At 43.2% G+C, this 18856-nt stretch overlaps 1 protein-coding gene, 1 non-coding gene and 1 pseudogene across 2 annotated transcripts in view; 2 read left to right on the forward strand and 1 right to left on the reverse strand.

Annotated features, from left to right (window-relative positions):
• USP11 (ubiquitin specific peptidase 11) overlaps positions 1 to 6305 on the forward strand; it is a 15167-nt gene extending 8862 nt beyond the window's left edge. Inside the window, 15 exon segments of the mRNA XM_039866409.1 lie at positions 62 to 235; positions 328 to 486; positions 867 to 1091; positions 1225 to 1308; positions 1420 to 1514; positions 2228 to 2434; positions 3109 to 3161; positions 3326 to 3601; positions 3691 to 3761; positions 4005 to 4117; positions 5087 to 5236; positions 5318 to 5433; positions 5599 to 5687; positions 5769 to 5844; positions 5847 to 6305. Coding sequence (XP_039722343.1) covers positions 62 to 235; positions 328 to 486; positions 867 to 1091; positions 1225 to 1308; positions 1420 to 1514; positions 2228 to 2434; positions 3109 to 3161; positions 3326 to 3601; positions 3691 to 3761; positions 4005 to 4117; positions 5087 to 5236; positions 5318 to 5433; positions 5599 to 5687; positions 5769 to 5844; positions 5847 to 5908 — 1950 coding nt within the window. The 3' untranslated portion in view covers positions 5909 to 6305.
• An 8441-nt stretch (positions 6306 to 14746) lies between these two features.
• On the forward strand, positions 14747 to 14865 carry LOC120605534 (5S ribosomal RNA). The gene has a single exon (XR_005653649.1). It is a non-coding gene; the product is annotated as a 5S ribosomal RNA (ribosomal RNA).
• Positions 14866 to 16384: 1519 nt separating this feature from the next.
• On the reverse strand, positions 16385 to 16501 carry LOC120605542 (uncharacterized; annotated as a pseudogene).
• Positions 16502 to 18856: the final 2355 nt, after the last annotated feature.

Genomic DNA, 18856 nt, shown 5'->3' on the forward strand with positions numbered 1-18856 from the left:
CTTTCCCCTTCTTCTCTGTCTCTACCTTGTTCACCTCATTCCCGTGGCCCTGCCCCTGCAGTGCCTCAGCAACGTGCCACAGCTCACTGAGTACTTTCTCAAAAATCGCTACCTTGAGGAGCTCAACTTCTGCAACCCACTGGGCATGAAGGGTGAGATCGCAGAGGCCTATGCGGACCTGGTGAAGCAGGCCTGGTCTGGCCGCCACCGTTCCATTGTACCACAAGTGTTCAAGGTGTGTGACTCAGCCTTGGGCTACCCCCTACCCACCCCTGTCTGTTAATTCTCCTAACCCTCTTACTCTGATGGCCCTGCCCATTTTCTCAGACCAAGGTCGGCCACTTTGCGTCCCAGTTTCTGGGCTATCAGCAGCACGACTCACAGGAGCTGCTGTCATTCCTCCTGGATGGGCTGCATGAGGACCTCAATCGTGTCAAGAAGAAGGAATATGTGGAGCTGTGCGATGCTGCTGGGCGTCCAGATCAGGTAGGCACTCCTGAAAGAACCCCAACCTGAGGACCCCATTAAAGCCACTGGGACCTCTGCCTCAGGGATTCTGTGGCCTCCCTAGGGTATCCCACACCCCACCCCACCCCTGACTTCAGTGCCAGCCTCATTCCCAACCTTGGCTCCAGTACCACATATGCCGCCACACCTACCCCAGAGTTAACCTCCATTCAGTCTACAACCCAGAATAAACCCCAACCCTGTCAGTGAACACAGTCTCCAGACAGCCCTACCTGTAACTTTACATCTGAACTTTAAAGTGGCCCTAACCTTAACTTTAACCTCGTGTACATCCACCCCAAACCATGGTTCCCTCTGCCCTGGGCAAGCCCAGCCACCCACCATGACACTGTCAACAGGAGGTCGCTCAGGAGGCCTGGCAGAACCACAAACGGCGGAACGATTCTGTGATCGTGGACACTTTCCATGGCCTCTTCAAGTCCACACTGGTGTGCCCTGATTGTGGCAACGTGTCTGTGACCTTCGATCCCTTCTGCTACCTCAGTGTCCCACTGCCTGTCAGCCACAAGAGAGTCATGGAGGTCTTCTTTGTCTCCATGGACCCCCGCCGCAAGCCAGAGCAGGTATGGGGAAATGGGGATCTGGGGACATAACATATAGTCAAGAGCCAGTTTGATTACTCTGCCATACCTCAAGGTTCTTGTACTAACTCACTGCATGTTCTTCTGCTCTCTTGTGGACACTTTTTTCCCTCAGCACCGGCTTGTAGTCCCCAAGAAAGGCAAGATCTCGGATCTGTGTGTGGCCCTGGCCAAACACACTGGTGTCTCCCCAGAAAGGGTGAGTCTCCATGGATGGAGGGAGGGTGAGATTCAAGGGCAGGGAGGCTGAAGGGCCTGGGGAGACCTTGCAGACTGACCAGCCATCCCCCTCTTGACATCCCGTTTACAGATGATGGTGGCCGATGTCTTCAGTCACCGCTTCTATAAGATCTACCAGCTGGAGGAGTCTCTGAGCAGCATCTTGGACCGAGATGATATCTTCATGTGAGTGGAGGGATTGGGGAGGTCGGGGTTCTTCAGAAACCTCCTTTGCTTAACCACTTTTCCTCTCCCCTCTCTGTTTCATTGACAGGGCACTTGCCCTGCATAGGGCTTAGGCCATATTCCTTAGTGGGGCAGGGGCTTGGGGCTGTCAGTGGGGTGGAGTGACAGATCCATATACAGGGCATCCTCTTCCTTATGTGTGGGGCAGGGCTCCATTTTCTTGTTTATTTTATTCAGCCCTTACTGAGCACCTCCTATGTACCAGACATTGACTTGTACTCCTTCACATTGCAGTCCTCAAAAACCAAAAGCAATTTTCGAAATAGGGAACACTAAGAGGCTCTCTGAACATGAGAGCATTCAAAACAACTTTGAAATCTTTGGGTAGTAACTAAAATAGAAAGTGCTTCACGAGTAGAAATGTTCTTTGTAAACCAAGCAGTGTTCCCCCCGCCAAAAAATAGTTTTAAATCCTTTTGTCACCCCCTCACTGCTTTGATAACACCTAAGTACTTTATAAAACATCACATAAACAACGCACTGTGTAAATCATCTAACAGTTTGCAAAGCACAAAACACCGAATGACTCTTCAGACCCTTTTAAAAATAATTTTGGGGTTATGAGGGCTAAATGGGTAGAGAAACTGGGGCAGAGTCCAAGAGTCCCTCTTGGGTGTCCTGATGAAGCATGATCTGATGTCTACCCCTTGCAGATATGAGGTGTCAGGCAGGTCTGCTATCTGTGAGAACTCCAGGGAGGATGTGGTGCTCCCTATCTACCTGCGGGAACGCACCCCAGCCCGAGACTATAACAACTCCTACTATGGCCTGATGCTCTTTGGGCACCCACTGCTGGTGTCAGTGCCCCGGGACCGGCTCTCCTGGGACTCCCTGTACCACATCCTGTTGTACCGCCTCTCGTGAGTCTGCTCTCTACGGGGCAGGGAGGTGGGGTCTAAGCTCAGACCTGGGTGTTTAGCTACTTGGCTGCTACCTCCCTTCCATGGCCAGAAGACAGCTCAAGTTTCATATGGCCAGAGAGGAACCTGTAGGTTTTTTTTCTTTCTCTAAACCTCTGGCTTCGTCACTGCCTCTCCTACATGCTGGGGATACAGAGGTGAACAAAATGGATGAAATACAGACAAGTTAATCTTGTACTTAATTGTCTCCCTCTCAGAGAGGCTCGCTTATTTCTGTGTTTACTGATAGATTTTCATTGGGCTTAAAATCCAGAATTCTTACTGAAGCCCACAGAGCACTGGGCTGTCTGGCTTAACCTTTTCCTTATGTCACACTTACAAATCACTCCTCAGACGCCTTCTCTGACTGAAATTTACAGCACATTGTGTGTCTGTGTGCCAGAGGCTTATCCCACTTAAGGTCCACACTTAACTGTGGCATGCCAGATCCTCCATTGTCAAGTTTCTTCTTCATACGTTTCTGTGTCATCTCCTGAGACTTTCTGGGCTCCTCATTAAGAACCATTTGTGTGAGGTTTACCAGTAGCTTCCCATCTGTTGTGAGCAAAGTGAATCCCAGGCTCTGCCCTCTCTGAGCTTCTTCTCCACGAGAGTCTCCTCTGTTCTCTCCACAGACGCTATGTGACCAGACCCAGCTCAGATGACGAGGACGATGGCGATGAGAAAGGTGAGGAAGAAAAAGGTGAAAGAATAGACAGGGATGAGGGTTTGTACAAGTGATCCCATGGCCGGAGGGAGGGTCCATGGGTGGGTGGGGTGTCTGGGGTAGGTCTGACCCCTGCAGGATCCACCTGGATGGTCACTGCCACTCAGACCCTGGGGCTTACACAGGCCCATCTCTGACATCCTCCCCAATCTTAGCAGACTTGGAGGATAAGGACAGCATCCCCAAGCCTGGACATGTGGCTAGGGGCAGCTCCCAAGACCCTGGGCCAGAGCAGGCTGGGCCCAGCTCTAGAGTTGCAGGTGGGAGCCGGGCCCCTGTGGACAACTCTCCTGGACCATCTCACTGGCCCCAGCGAGCACGGCGCAAGCACTTGTTCACCCTGCAGACAGTGAACTCCAACGGGACCAGCGACCGCTCGAATTTTAACGAGGATACTCATGGTGTCTCCCTTAGCTGTGAGCCAGGGTTGGGGAGGTGGGAGGGAGGTTTCCTTGGAAGCAGGGCCCATGACCACCTCCCTCACCTCCAGCCCAGCCATACATTGCCATCGACTGGGAGCCAGAGATGAAGAAGCGTTACTATGACGAGGTGGAGGCTGAGGTAAACGAGGTCCCAGGAATGGGGGGGGGCACTTGCAGTTTGCACCCCTTCACATATGCCGCACGTCACACACTCCTAAGTTCTCCAAGCCATGATCACAGAGCTCCAAGGGCTTCAGAATCCTGTCTTCAAAGTCCACGTTCTTAACCACTTGGCATTTGTCTTCCACCTCCACTCCTTTTTGTCTACACATTCTGTCCTGTCCTGTCCTCAAGCTGATGGGCCATTACTCCCCTGCCCTAGGGCTACGTGAAGCATGACTGCGTGGGGTATGTGCTGAAGAAGGCTCCAGTGCGGCTGCAGGAATGCATTGAGCTCTTTACCACTATGGAGACCCTGGAGAAGGAAAACCCCTGGTGAGTCAAGGCCAAGGTTTCTGGGGCTAAAGTTGGATGGGATCACCTACCCAGGTTTCTGTTCCCTCTAAATCTACCTTCTTCCCCGCTCTCCCTCACTCAAACCCTCCTGTCACTTGACTACCCAATCGTATTCCCACCTCAGAGCCTTTGGGTGTTCCTTCTCACAGGAATGCTCTTCAGATCTCAAAAGGACTCCTTTATTTTGCTCAGGTGTCTGATCAAATGTCACCTTATCAGAGAGAGATGTTCTCTTATTACGAGATTAAGAGCCACTTCTCCCCCAGCCATCACTTCTGCTACATTGCCTCCCAGTGCTCTTTTCTGGCCAAGCATTACTTTGTTTCTAACTCAGTAACATCACTTGATGTCACATCCCAGATCCCCTTTTGCCTGTTTACTGTTAGAGTAAACCCTTTAAGGGTGAAGACTTTTTGTGTGTCTCTTCTCACTGATTATAATAGTGTGGGGTATGCATTAGGAACTCAATAGATTTTTGTAGAATAAACAAAATATAAAATATAAAGAGAGAACCAAAAAGATACAGCCAGTTTCAAAAATAAGACCAACATTTCCATGAAACAGAAAGGGAACAGAAATACAAAGTAGTGCCAAAGGATTTAGCAGTACAGTTAGTAAATACCTGGTGGGTGGGCGCGTGAGTGAGTGAGTGAGTGAGTGAAATAGGAAGAGGAAACGGGAGGGTCAGAGGCATACTCTAAAATTAGACTAGTCTCTCATAGACCAGAAACCAAACAAAAGTATACACTAGTATAAAAGCATATACAGAAGACAATCAGTGAGCACTTGAATGAATGAATGAATGAATGACAGGATTTTAACATGTGAAGAGCAAATTAGAGTGACAGGCGAATTAGAAATCTCTGTACCAGACAGGACTCACTAAGGCCATCTAGTGCAAAGCCTGCCCAGAAAGTGTTTGTGTGCTGACTTAGGCTCTGTCTACAGGTACTGCCCTTCCTGCAAGCAGCACCAGCTGGCTACCAAGAAGCTGGACCTGTGGAAGCTGCCTGAGACACTCATTATCCACCTGAAGCGCTTTTCCTACACCAAGTTCTCCCGCGAGAAGCTGGACACCCTTGTGGAATTTCCTATCCGGTCCGGAGCCATGGGGCTGGCTGAGGGGAAGGCAGGGAATGGGGAGGGGGCATGCTGGTATTAATCTTCCCCCACCCACAGGGACCTGGACTTCTCCGAGTTTGTCATCAAGCCTCAGAATGAGTCAGCCCCAGAGCTGTACAAATATGATCTCATCGCGGTGTCCAACCATTATGGGGGCCTGCGTGATGGACACTGTATGTGGCAGGGGCATGCCTTGGTGGGGGGTGTAGTATATCCCGGGATGACTAGGGTGTGAGCTAGTGGTGAGGTCATCAGGGTGGGAGGAGTGAGAGAGTGAACCTGGTGGACACCTCTTAGGGGCCAGAGAATGGGTAAGGACAGCTCTCCCTTTTTTCCAGACACGACATTTGCCTGCAACAAGGACAGTGGCCAGTGGCACTACTTTGATGACAACAGCGTCTCGCCTGTGACTGAGAATCAGATTGAGGTGTGACTTCCGTCCTCTCCTCGCCTTCTCCCGGCCCTCCCTCCTCCCCAATCCACACTGACTCCTGTCTTCTCCCCACAGTCCAAGGCAGCCTACGTCCTCTTCTACCAACGCCAGGACGTAGCTCGTCGCCTGCAACCCCAGCCCAGCGACTTATCTGACCCCCAGCACCTCCTGCCTGTGGACCCCCACCCAACTCTGAGGTTATGGATCTAAACTGAGCAGGCCCTGGCCCTGCCACAAGGACAGAAGCTATCTCTGCTCTCTTCCTTTCCTTCTCCCTCCTGTCCTCTTAACCGTGTTAGGTGTTAGGTGCCCTATGCCAGGCATTGCAGGCTTAGTTGTGGCTACTGTTCTCCTGTGCCGCCTTATTGCTCTTTCCTGGGGAAGAAGATGTTGTGTCTCCTCCCAGCAGTGTGTCCCTGCCTGTGTTTGCCCCTTAGATCATTAACTTTTCCTTCTATTCTCTATTTATGGTTGTTCCCTTTCCACTGTTCTCAACCTGGGGTGTTCCGAGGGGGTGGTGGTGGGGTACACCTGAACACAAGAGTGTATTTTCTTATCAAGACCCTGTACCTTCCTCTGTGTATACATAAAGTGCCAGTGTATTTCTTGGCAGTGTGGGGTTTTTATTTCACATACTAAGTACCAATTGTGTGCCTGTGTGGTTAGATATGCTTATTGAATGCTAGGTGTGTGATGGATGCTGCTCTGAGTGTGTAGTGTGCCAGGTGCTATTCTAAGTGCTTTTGAAGCACCATCTACGTGCCAGGCACGATTCACAGCACTAAGTGCATGCCCAGTGTTTTCCAGAGTGTTTTATACATGTTGACTCGGAATCCTCACAACAGTCCCACACCCGAGTTGTCATCTCCACTTTCAGATGGGGAAACCGAGGTACACAGGTCAAGCCATTGCTCAAGTTGTGTCAGGAGGTCAGCACAACTCATCAGTTACACTGGTGTTGGTATCAAGGGGGCGTCTGACCTCTGGGCCCAGGACAAATCTTTCTGTGGACATGACCTGCACTATAGCTGATGGAGAAAAGGTGTGTCTGGAACAGACAGGCATCACGTGGGCAAATGTGTGGTTTCTGGGCATAAAGCTAACTATCCAGACCACCTCAGGTGCCTCCTGTTGTGTCCTTTTGAGAACTACAGAGGGTATATCCGGCTCAAACCAGCCAACCTGACAGGGTAAAAGTACTATGTCTGTTACCCCTGTATTTAGCCCCACTTCCCCCATCCCACCATGACCCCAGCTACCTCACCAGGCAGGATCCCTCCAGCCTTATCACAGAGAAGAGTAAGCTGGAGCACCTACTACAGAATAGCTCCCACATAGTGTGAGCATAAGATGCCATTTAAGCACTGAACATTGCTCACCTGACCCCTCCTGCAGGTGCCAACTATCACCTCAGAAAGGGTTCCTGGGAATAGCTGTGGGGTGGAGTGGAGGAGACAAATGGGTGGTGTCTGGAAATAAGCCCCTAATTCTTCACACTGAAGAAGGGAATCCTCAGTGGCTATTAAGGGACCATTCCCACAGTCAGGGTCTCAGCATTCCCTCCAGCCTTCTGTCTGCACTAGACCCGGTAAGACCCACTCAGAGTCATTCAGTTCAGGATTACCACACACAAACCTCCCAATTACGCTATTGATAGGCAAAAATCAAGGTAGTTGCTGTGAGGAACCCAGCTCCAACAAGCAAAAATAACGGAAACACTAGTTTCAGGTCTGACTGGATCCAGGAACTCAAAGCTGCCATTTAATCCTCAGGTAGACTGATTGGAGCACTGTTACCCCACTTTGCAGATGAAGCAGGCATAAAGAGCTTCTTCAGAATGGGCTGTAAAGACAGGAAAACTATTACCTATGGATAATCGATCCTGGACAAAGTCCTCTTAAAGTGAAGCCATTTAAAGTAACTTCCCTGATTTAACCAAAGACATCTTGAAAAGACAACATGCATAGAAATCAGGAGAAATAAGAGAACAGTCACACAGATGCCTCGGACTTCTCAGACATTGGTGTGTAAAAGCTGGTCATAGAAATAAAGATGATTACAAATGAACACGAAATTAAACAAAAATGAGTTCAAAAAAAGTGATAGATCTGAGATAATAAAATTTAAGAAGTCAGTGGATGAGTTTAACAACACAGACGTAGCTGAGGAGTGATTGGACATAGGTGAAAGTACTAAAGAATGCAATGCAATACAATCTTTTAATAGATTTTCAGTTAGACTAATATATTTTGATAAATCAAGAGAATCAAACTAAAGAATAGAAAAAATACATCTCGAACAAATAGAGGGAAGGAAATAGATGAGCAATCAATCCAGAAGAAGGCAAGGAGAAAGGAACATGGAACAAGATGCACACACATATGCAATCATTTGCAAATAAGGTCTGCTCTGTCCTTTCCAGTTCAAGGGAGGAAACTGGGAACCTTGTTGCCGATTCAAGACCTCAACTGTGACCAAGACCACAACTGCCACAGTGCCAGGGAGAGGGTGACAGGGTGAGGACAAGAATGCCACAAAATGTTCCTATGACTTTGAACAGGACTTTTTCTTGACCGGGTGCTTACTTGGTTGCTATAAACATTTACAATAGCATGCTTCCATTTCTCCCTGCTCAGCCTTATGCTATTGTTATTGTGCATTTTACTTTTACAGATGTTAGAACCCCCCAAATACACTTTTTTTTTTACACAGTCAATTACTTTAAAGACACTTAAATAGTAAGAAAGGACTTGTGTATGTTTACCTATGTAGTTAGCATTTCCAGTGCTCTTCATGATTTTCTTCATGTTTCCTTGAGCTTCTTGAATCTTTGGATTTCTAATGTTCATCAAATTTGGAAAAATTTGATGGCCAGTATTTCTTCAAAAATTTTTTTTTTCTGAAGCTCCCTACTCTCTCCTCCTTCATGGATTCCAATTACTCATATATTAGACTGCTTAGAGTTGTCCCACAGCTCACTGATACTCTTCTTATACTTCTTTTTTGGGGGGGATTCCTTTTACTCTATGTGTTTCATTTTCAATGATTTCTATTCTGTGCCTTTAAGTTGACTAATCTTTTCTTCTGCGATGTCTAATGATGCTGTTCATCCCGTCTAGTGTATTTTTCAACCAGGACATTGTTGCTGTTCAGTTTGGGTCTTTTTTTTTTTTATATTCTCGATGTCTCTACTTAACTTTTTGAACATACGGCATACAGTCATACTAACAACTGTGTGTTAATGTCCTTCTCTGCTAATTCTAAACTTCAGCGTCAGTTCTAAGTGTTTTGATTGATTGATTGTTCTTATTATGGGTTGTGTTTCCCCGTGAAAGCATTTCTGTCATTCTTTGATTGGATCCCAGACATTGTGAATTTTACCTTACTGATTGCTGAATGTTTTTGTCTTCTTATAAATCTCCTGGAGATTTGTTCTGGAATGCATTTAATTTTCTTAGAAACAGTTAAATCCTTTCAGGTCTTGCTTTTACGGTTTGTTAGGCAGTTTCAAAGAAACGTTTATTCTAGGGCTAATTATTCCCCACTACTGAGTTCTCTAACCAATGACCTGTGAATTATGAGTGTTTCCAGTCTTGCTTGTTGGATTAGTCACTGTTCCCCCACCCTGTGTGAGCACCAGGCATCATTTCCTATAACCCTTTTGGATGACTCCCCAGTCTTGGGCAGTTTCCTCACACACACATACTGGTTCAAGGAGTACCTTCTGCAGATCTCCAGGGTCCTCTGCAGCTCTCTCTTCTCTGGGCGCTGTGTCCTATGGACACTAGCTGTCCTGGTCTCCATGCAGTTTTAGCTCTGCCTCCTCAAGTTGAGGGATCTGTCCGACTCTGCCTGGGTTTCCCTCCCTAAGCCATGGCCTGCACAATCCCTTCAGGCAGTAAGCTGGGGAATTCAAATGGCTCACTTTTTTTCTTTCCTGTCTCTTGGGGATGACTGTCCCTTTTTCCAATGTCCATTGTTTTTGAAAACTCTTGTTTCATGTATTTTGTTTGCTTCTATTGTTGTTTCAGGCAGGAAGGTAAGTCTTGTCCTTGTTGCTCCATCTTGGCTAGAAGCAGAAGTGCTTTTCCTCAACTTTGTAAAATTTACTTAGCTGTTCTTTTTCTCATTTCTTGAGATGGAGGCTTAACTCGTTAATTATTCCAACGTTTGCCTTGATATATTTGTAATATTAGGTACTAAAAGATAGAAATATGAATTATAAAAACCCCATATACACAGATTTATTACTTTTATTACTTTTAACACTGTTGGATTTTTTTAAACAGTAATACATTTGTGATATGCTTACAGTTTTTTTGCTATCATAGTCCTCATCTTGAAAAAAGTTTCCTTAACAACTGGACAAAAATGTATATAAACATGGGTATCTATATATTTTAAAAACTTTTTCTTATAGTACTTTAAAAAAATTGTACATTCTTTCAGTGTAGTAAGGAGATAGGAGAGAGAGCAATCTAGAAGTTAAAAAGAAATATGGAAGGCATAAGAAAGCAAGGAGAAGGGGGAACAGAAAGTAGGAAAAATGAGCAGCACATGGACGAGGTTTACAGTTACAGTTTCCATAGAATGCAATGCACGGCTGGTCAAGGTCCACACGCATTCCCCAGCCACCCCATTCAGCCTATCACTGCCTGTGTTAACTGCTCTATGAAATGGAAAAACACTATAGAAGAAAACTTAATAGTGAATATAACTTTTTAGTGTTGTTAAGAACGAACAATGTCTGAAACCAGAGTTCCAAGGGACCATCTTTTTTTTTCTTTTTTTCCCCCCATTGCCAAGAAAGATCCACGTCCTAGCAGATCCATCTCTGAGCAGCTCTAGAATCTTGCTTCTTTCTATTCTGGAACCTAATAAAAGCTTGGTTTGAGTTTGCTCTAGCAGTTACACACTCACTGAGGATTCAAGGCCACAGCTTCCCACTTCCTCTCCTCCCTCCCTCAGCAGGCTTTTCTGTGCCCAGTTGGAAATGGGCCAGGGGTGGAGAAGACCCTTCCACTGGTCAAAAGAAGACTGTGCTGACAGCAACAGATTGTGTCCCTTTGGTAACACTGCTGCGTCTTCCCAAGCTCTTGTCCCTGTCTCCAGCTTTCAGCCAACTCTTTCTTTTTGTGATGTATGAACAGGGCTGTGAGTTTCAGTGAAGGCAAAATATGCATTTTAAAATAAAATCTGTTTTCGAATCTATCTTGGAAACAAAAAACCCTTCAATAATTATTAAAAACTGTGTAGTGCACTAATGTCCTAAAAACAATCATGTGTATGGGATTTCAGGAATTACAATACAAATACATTCTCATTTGCCCTCTGTGATAACACTGTGGACTGTGGTGTTATTGTTGCCATGTTGCAGATGATGGAGCTGCTCAGGAAGTTAGGCATTTTTGTCCTTGCCCAAGGTCATGTAGCAAATAAGTGGTATCTTTTAGCCAGCCCTTGTCTCTAAAACCCCACCCTTTCTACTGCTCTATTTCTTCTAACTCGTGCTGAAAATCAATTTTATTTGTTTAAAGAAAACTACTTTCCAGTCCTAATGAATTTGACCACATGTAAGCTTTTCTTTAAAAAAAAAGGGGGGAGGGGATCTATCCCTGTAATTTGAAGGAGTGAGCCATGTCGGTAGGACCAACTCTAGAGATCAGTTAATTTACATTATCTCATTCTTTAACTTTAACTTTCTGCACCTTGTCACGGTGGGTTAATGCTGTTCTAGTTTGTGAGGGGCTCTTCATCATAGGATGGGCAAGGGAGGGATGATAGGTTCATTGAGATTGCTACTTTCTTAGTGATTCTGGCATGAGGCTTGAAAGTAAGCAATTTAACAAAGCTGGCTTTCTCTAGGAATTCCCCCCAACCCCCAAATTTCAGCTTTGTGGTAGCTCTTTGTTTTAACCCAGAATAAAAAAAAATTTAAATTAAAAAAGAGGTTATTTTGTTGCCCAAGCAGAGATGGAACATAACCTGCTTTGACTGTGACAATGTAATTCCATGTCTCCATCCCTATCTTTGGCATATTCTGAGGACTCCCGTACTGGAATGGCACAGGGCTGACTCTTCATTTTTACAGGACAAAGAAATACCAGAAGCTTCAGATTTGCTGTTGTATGATTTTTAAATGAAGGTGAAGTAGTTTTATTTACAAGAAAACAAGTTAAAGAAGATAATTTTGTGTTTTTGAAAAGTGAAAATAGTTTATAATAATCATAGTCCAAAGCTTAAATCTTTCCTGATGTTAAAACTCAGTAGAGGGTACTAGATTTATTGGCAGGATCACTTTGTAAGTTATACAAATGTCCGACCACTATGTTGTACACCTGAAACTAATATAATAAATATTGAATGTCAACTGTAATTGAAAAAAAAATTAAATTAAAATTAAAAAAAGAAAACTCAGCAGAAAACTCTAACAGAAATTGTTTTATTGAAGATAGGCCAGGGAAACACCCAGGAGAGTTAAACACATCAACTAGGCTACTTTTATTAGATTTATGGAATTAAATAGACGACAAGGAAAAGTATAAAGTGCATGTATTACGTGTTGTTGACTACATCTGCAGCCCCAAATCTCTTAGTGAAGAGGTCTGAGCATGCAGGGAAAGTGAGTGCTGAATCCACAGTTGCTGTGTATTCTCCTGAGATCTTTATTATTTTTTATTTTTTTCAGTTTTATTATGATATAATTGACATATAACATTGTATTGACTTTAAGTGTAGAGCATGATGATTTATGTATATATTGAGAAATAAGTTTAATTAACTAACATCTACCACCTCACGTACCGAGATCTTTTTGGAAAAAGAATAGAGATTAATTTCATATTGGAATGCTGTGATGTTTCTTATTTTCCCCACAGTATCCTTCTAACACCCCTCCTTAAACCCTCCCCTATGTTTCCTCAACAGTTCCCTAAAGTAGAATTTGGGGAAAACCTTTTTTTTTTAAAGTTGGAATTCCATGAGCCAACCCCTCTGTGTGATAGTATTCCCAAGAAATCAAGAGCTATGTGTCTATTTTGTAAGTACCATTGTTAAAACTGCAGCAATCACATTAATTTCACTGAAAATATAGCATCAAAAGTTTTACACTTTTAAAGTGTAATTGGATGATAAACTTAGAGCTAAAGGAATAATTCACATTCCAGAGCTTGTAATGTCCTCAAAATAGTGCTTTGTGTGTAACAGACATCATCCTTCAATGTCTAGGGGTACCTCTTTCACTGGCAATTAGCATTTTCCAGGGGCCTCGCCCATGCCATCTTACTCTAGAAGAGTCCACTCAGGGTCTAGTCAGAAGCCTGCTCCTAACTCTCATCTCGGGCTTTGACCTTGTTCTCTACATCTGCAAATGTAGTGCGTTGGATGATGTTCTGAACACAACTCTTACTATTCTGAGTTTTCCATGGTTCCAAGAGCACAGATGAAATAATAGCAAAACCTGAATTTTATAGGAATGCATTGCTTGACTGTGTTTAGTGTGTGTGTGTGTGTGTGTGTGTGTGTGTGTGTGTGTGTGTAATATTCTAGGAAGAATATAATTATGGTGAGTGCATTCCTGAGCAATGATAATAAAACTGAGAACAATATGGCTGACCATCTCTATAGTAACCTCCATTAACTATGTGTATGCATATTTTGCTAATTTCAGGAATTCATATTTTAAAATATAAATGATTTTATGTTCACCATCATACATTTGTAACCATCAGTTACTTGTGACATCAGTGAGTATTGGCTATTGTTTCCACTGGGGAATCTTAAGAGCTGTGGAGGAGATGGGTAGAGGAGACATGGGGTGAGAGATGACTCATTTTAATCTTTTCTGGAACAAACAGATGATTACTTTAGAAAAAGATGATACTAGTATCTATTCCACCCCCACTCCCACTCCCGAACACCTTTCCCAGTGATATACAAATGTCTTTCTGCATTGACCTGTCCTTCAACCATTGCCGTCAGACTGGCTGGGGCTTCTTTTCAAGTGCTATGTAGACCTGAGAGCACTTTGCATTTAAGTGAGTCTGGGGGAATCTTTTTGGCAGAGATACTTAGTTGTCTTATGCATGTTGAGGACAACTCTGAGGTCCTCACTTGCTAAAGTCTCATCATGAGAATTTAAGAACTGCTACAGACCATCTTCATTAACCTTATTAAATGAGATGGTTGAACAAACTAACATGGCAAACCTGAGGTTTCTTGGGGTCAGTTACTAAGACAGCCAGTTATATATTCAGGCCATGACATCTTCAAGACATATGCATAAATCACTTCTCTCCATGACCTTCTGACAGTTTTTATTGTGGTATTAGAAATGTACCAATATTTCCTGGTGAATTAGCCAGCTTTACTGTCATATCCCTCATGAGCTGTGAAAATACATGTTAAAAGAAGGCTCCACAAGACAAATACCATTTGATTTCACTTATATATGGAATCTAAAGAAAAAAATGAACAAACAAAACAGAAACAAACTCATATAGAGAATAAATAAGTGGCTGCCAAATGGGAGGGGGTTAAGGGGGATGGTTGAAAAAAGAGAAGGGATTAAGAAGTACAAATTTGCCAGTTATAAAAATAATCAAGGGGACGTAAAGCACAGCATAGGGTCAATAACACTGAAGTAACTATGTAGGTGTCAGATGGGTACTAGACTCATGAGGGTGATCACTTTGTAAGGTATATAAATGTCTAATCACTGAAACTAATATAATATTATATGTCAACTGTAATTGAAAAAATAAATTTTTAGAAAAAGGAAGAATAATCCACAGAAGGCAGGAATCCCTCTGTGATCCATGTTGATCCCAGGGAGCATGATTTTGTTTGTGTCTTCCTAAGGACCAGGGGTTGGGTTGAAAGTTGAGTGGCCTGAAATGTCACAGTAGCTGATGTTTCTTAGAGGCTCTTTTCTTCTAACATCTGAATAATCATGTAGAAAATGCTAATTAGCTGCTCTCCAAAATTATTTTGAAAAAGTGATGCTTTGGGTTTGAATGTCCCAGCAGAGATCTCCTCTCATCAAAAAATCCTAAGTCTACGGCCATACCACCCTGAACAAGCCCGATCCCATCTGATCTCGGAAGCTAAGCAGGGTCAGGCCCGGTTAGTACTTGGATGGGAGACCACCTAGGAAGATCAGGTGCTGTAGGCGTAAAAAATAAAAAAAATAAGGGATTGTAAGCTGACAAAGTCCTTGCAATCTGTGAGGTCAACCAAGGGTTGCCTCCCCTAAAAAAAAAAAAAAAAAGAAAAAGAAAAAAGAAAAAAGAAAGAAAATAAAAGAAATCCTAGGCATTTCCATTTTAATCCTCCCCTACTTTCCTAAGCAGGAAAACCAGACTTCATCAGACTGAAAGGCTAGCAGAGCTTTTCCTCACAGACAGAGAACTATGGCCACAAAAGTATTCAAAAACAAAGATAACATATTTGAGACTCTTCCTTATGGCTTGAGGGTTCCAGCAAATATCTCTGCCATCTGTCTGCCTGCTTTTTCTGTCACTCCTAAAATTCTGACACCATGCCATGGTAAAGCCACTCTGTGGCTTTTCAAATATGCTTCCTGCTTTTTTTATTCCCTGTTTTTCATGCTTCTGTCAAACTCAGCTTCTTGTTCACGGTAATTCTCTTAGTGAGAATCAACAGGAGGTTTGATTTACAAGACATATAACCCATTTTTTCTGCTTGTTCTGACATATTTTTCCTTGTTCTTGTTATTGTACTTAGACTCAGAAAAATAAAATTTTCTTCTTTGTTTGTAAGGATGTCTACCTCCCCACCCCCAAAAAAGATATTTCACCGCTGTTGGCTACTTTAACAGATAATGTGTAGCATGTACCACGCATTCCTTTCCTTAGTCCTTGAAAATAATTTAGTTTTTGTTGTGCTATATTGTTATTCCCAACTACTGTTTTGCAAGCACAGCGCAATAACTTGCTACTCTTAAAGACCATAGTGATTAAAAAAGACTAAAACTGTTTTTTATCACTCAAAAAGTCCTAATGCATTCAACAAAGATTGTGAAACGGCCTGGGAACAGTTTGTGGTACAGAAAGGATCTTTGTTTATTAGCAAAGTGATGGAACATTGACACCTGCGGCTCAACAGGATTGTAACATACTTTCTTAATTGTGAAATAAGGTTTAAATTATATTCAGATTTAGTGTTATTTTTGCATTCACATTCTTTGAAAAATTAGTCATCCAAGTGTGGTATGAAGGGTAGCATTTTATTAATCAGATTAGTGGCCTGCTAGCTCCCAATATTCCCCACTTTACCAAATACAAGAGCTTTCTGTAGAGTTCTGCTAGACCAAAACAGGCCTTTCCTCTGAGTGATAATGATAAAATTGTCTAAATATGTGAATTGCAGCATGTTTGTTTTCGTCAAGTAAAAAGTTAAAAGATGAGTTGGAGGATTTTGTGAACATACTTTTTGTTTCTTAATGACTACTTGCCTCATAGAAACATAGAGTGACTTGGCTGCTCTGAGAGGTGGCACGAGAAAGGAGGCAGAGGGCTACCTATTGGGTTACAGCCCTCATTTGCTGCGTTTTGAGCAAACATTCAGTGAATATTTTTATTTAATGGATGCTAAAGGACAGTTGAAACATTTTTATAAATTTTAAGGTTGGTCTTTTGAACATTTGGATTTATTATTATTATTATTTTTAATGCCTACAGCAACTGGTATTCCTAGGTGGTCTCCCATCCAAGTACTAACCAAGCCCAACCCTGCTTAGCTTCCAAGATCAGACAAGATTGGGCACGTTCAGGGTGGTGAACATTTGGATTTAATAGACTATACTAACATGGTTTGATTACGCATGATTGATCTATGTTAAACTTCAGGGTGTTAGTATTCACCCCCACCACCCCCACCTCATTTTTGACACTACAGGGCAATATTCTTAATTGAAAAGTCTCATAATGGCCCTTCTTTTTACTCACCAATAACAGCGTATAATTATGTAACAGTGAAAATGGGTTCAGATATAAGTCTTTTCTTTTACATGTTTATATTGTGTGAACACTATGGAATAAATTGATTTTGGTTGCCATCACCATATGTTTTTATTATCATTGATGGTTTTTCCAGTTACTACGCACATAGTATAGTGTAAACCACTCAAGCACTGGAGTCAAGAGAATTGGTTTGAATCTCAGCTTACTATCCAGGTGGTGCTTAAAAGAGCAGTGGGTAAAGGGCCATGGAATTTAATTCTCTGAAGCTAGTGTGCAATGTATTAATTTATAGCCTAATTCTCCTGTTGACTTCTCCTCAATTCACTGTGTCATAAAGATTTTAACTGTAATTGGAAATCTTTGAAGAAAAAAAGAAATCCAGAGACTGCGATACTATCTTCATAATTTCTAGAGTTTTAACAGGCAGGGTATATATATATATATATAAATAAATAATATTTGGATTTCATATTGTATACATTACATGAAACATATGACATACATATGACACACATATAAAACATATGAAGACTTCAGTAATTCATTTATAACTCTCACTACTTTTACCATATCCATATACCAAATGGATGTTATTTACTTAATATGTTTAAATTAATACACATTTCAAAATAAATAAATAAAATGGTGCTCAGTCTTAAGTGTAGGGTACATTTACCACTGGTGGCAATGGTGGACACAGAGCTAAATAAGAGTGAATCACAAGGCAGAGAGGTGGCCCCTTTCCCAGGCTCTTTCAGCCTCTGTGTATCACAGTTAGGTCTTAGGTTGGAACTTTTGAGAACAGAAGATCAGGTCTCAGGCCCAGAGTCTCCACCAAATGATAAGATTAAGGTAAAATTCAGTAACACTATTTTGTTTTTGTTGTGCTGATCCTAGTATGTAAAGGGGAAAAGCAATAACTTAGAAAAAAAATTTTGTGATCACATAAACATTCTCTTTTAAGAACATAAATTGTTAAATAAAGTTAATTTGATTTAAAAAGACATAAGTGGGGCGAACCAAAATGGTGTAGATGATAGAGGCTCTGTTCATCCCTCTGGGGGGTGATCAAAGTTGTGACGGAAACGAGGAGCAGCAGCAAGGAAAAATCGCCTGGGATCTTGATGAACAAGCCATACAACTAGGGAGGAATCCAAGAAAGCACTCAGCAATGACAGAAGGTAGGACGGGGTGAGGATGCGGGGCTGCCCAGTCTCGAGCGACTGAGACGGAGGCTGCGGCAGCGGCAGCGGCAGCGGCAGCGGCAGCGGCAGCAGCAAAAATCTCTTACAGGGGCTGCATCTGCGAGTGGATTTTCGCGGTGACGGATCTGCTCGCTCTGAGCACCAGTCTCGATTCAGCTGTGTTCAGGGGGCACCAGGGACTTACAGGGAGACATGGTCTGACTGAGCGCCTTGGTGAGACTTACTCTGTACAGAAGTGCCGGCAGTATCCATTGTTCCCTGTTAAGCCCTCCCTGCTCCCAGTTCATGGGACACAGTGCCCCCATAGCCGTGATGTCATCAAACTGGATAACAGAGATCGCTCCACCCAAAGGATTCCTTGAAACCCCGCCTCCCCTACCCAAGACCCCACCCAAGCCACATCCTGGTATAGCCTCAGAGAGTCAGATGCTCCTTGCTGAGCAGTGCCTAGACTCACACTGGAGGCAGCTGGCCTCAGTTTCTGGTGTGGCCTTTTGAGGCAACTATAAGCACAGCATCTGTGAATTGCTTGCTGAATCCTGGAGGGGTAAAGGCTTGGGCTAAGTTTGGCCTGCCACTGAACCCCTCTGAGGACTGCCACTGGACACTGACTTTACAAATCCACACTAATAAGATCGGGAGACTTAGGTGCTTTGCTTAATACACAGAAACAGACATGGAAAGGCAGCAAAAATGGGAAGGCAAGGAAACAGAAACCATATTAGAGAACAGAACAGAGATCCAGATATAATGGATTCAAGTAATCTAAGAGATCCAGAGTTCAAAACACGGGTTATAAAGATGTTCAGTGAACTTTTGGGAAGTGTAGATAAATTCAGTGAGAACTTCAACAAAGAGATAAAAAACATAAAAACGGAAATGGAAATTATAAAAGGGAACCAGTCTGAATAGAAGAACACATTATTTGAGATGAGAAATATATTAAATGGAATAAACAAAGGAATAAACAAAGTCA

This window comes from Pteropus medius, unplaced genomic scaffold (assembly GCF_902729225.1).
Source record: "Pteropus medius unplaced genomic scaffold, Ma_sr-lr_union100, whole genome shotgun sequence".
NCBI lineage: Eukaryota > Metazoa > Chordata > Mammalia > Chiroptera > Pteropodidae > Pteropus > Pteropus medius.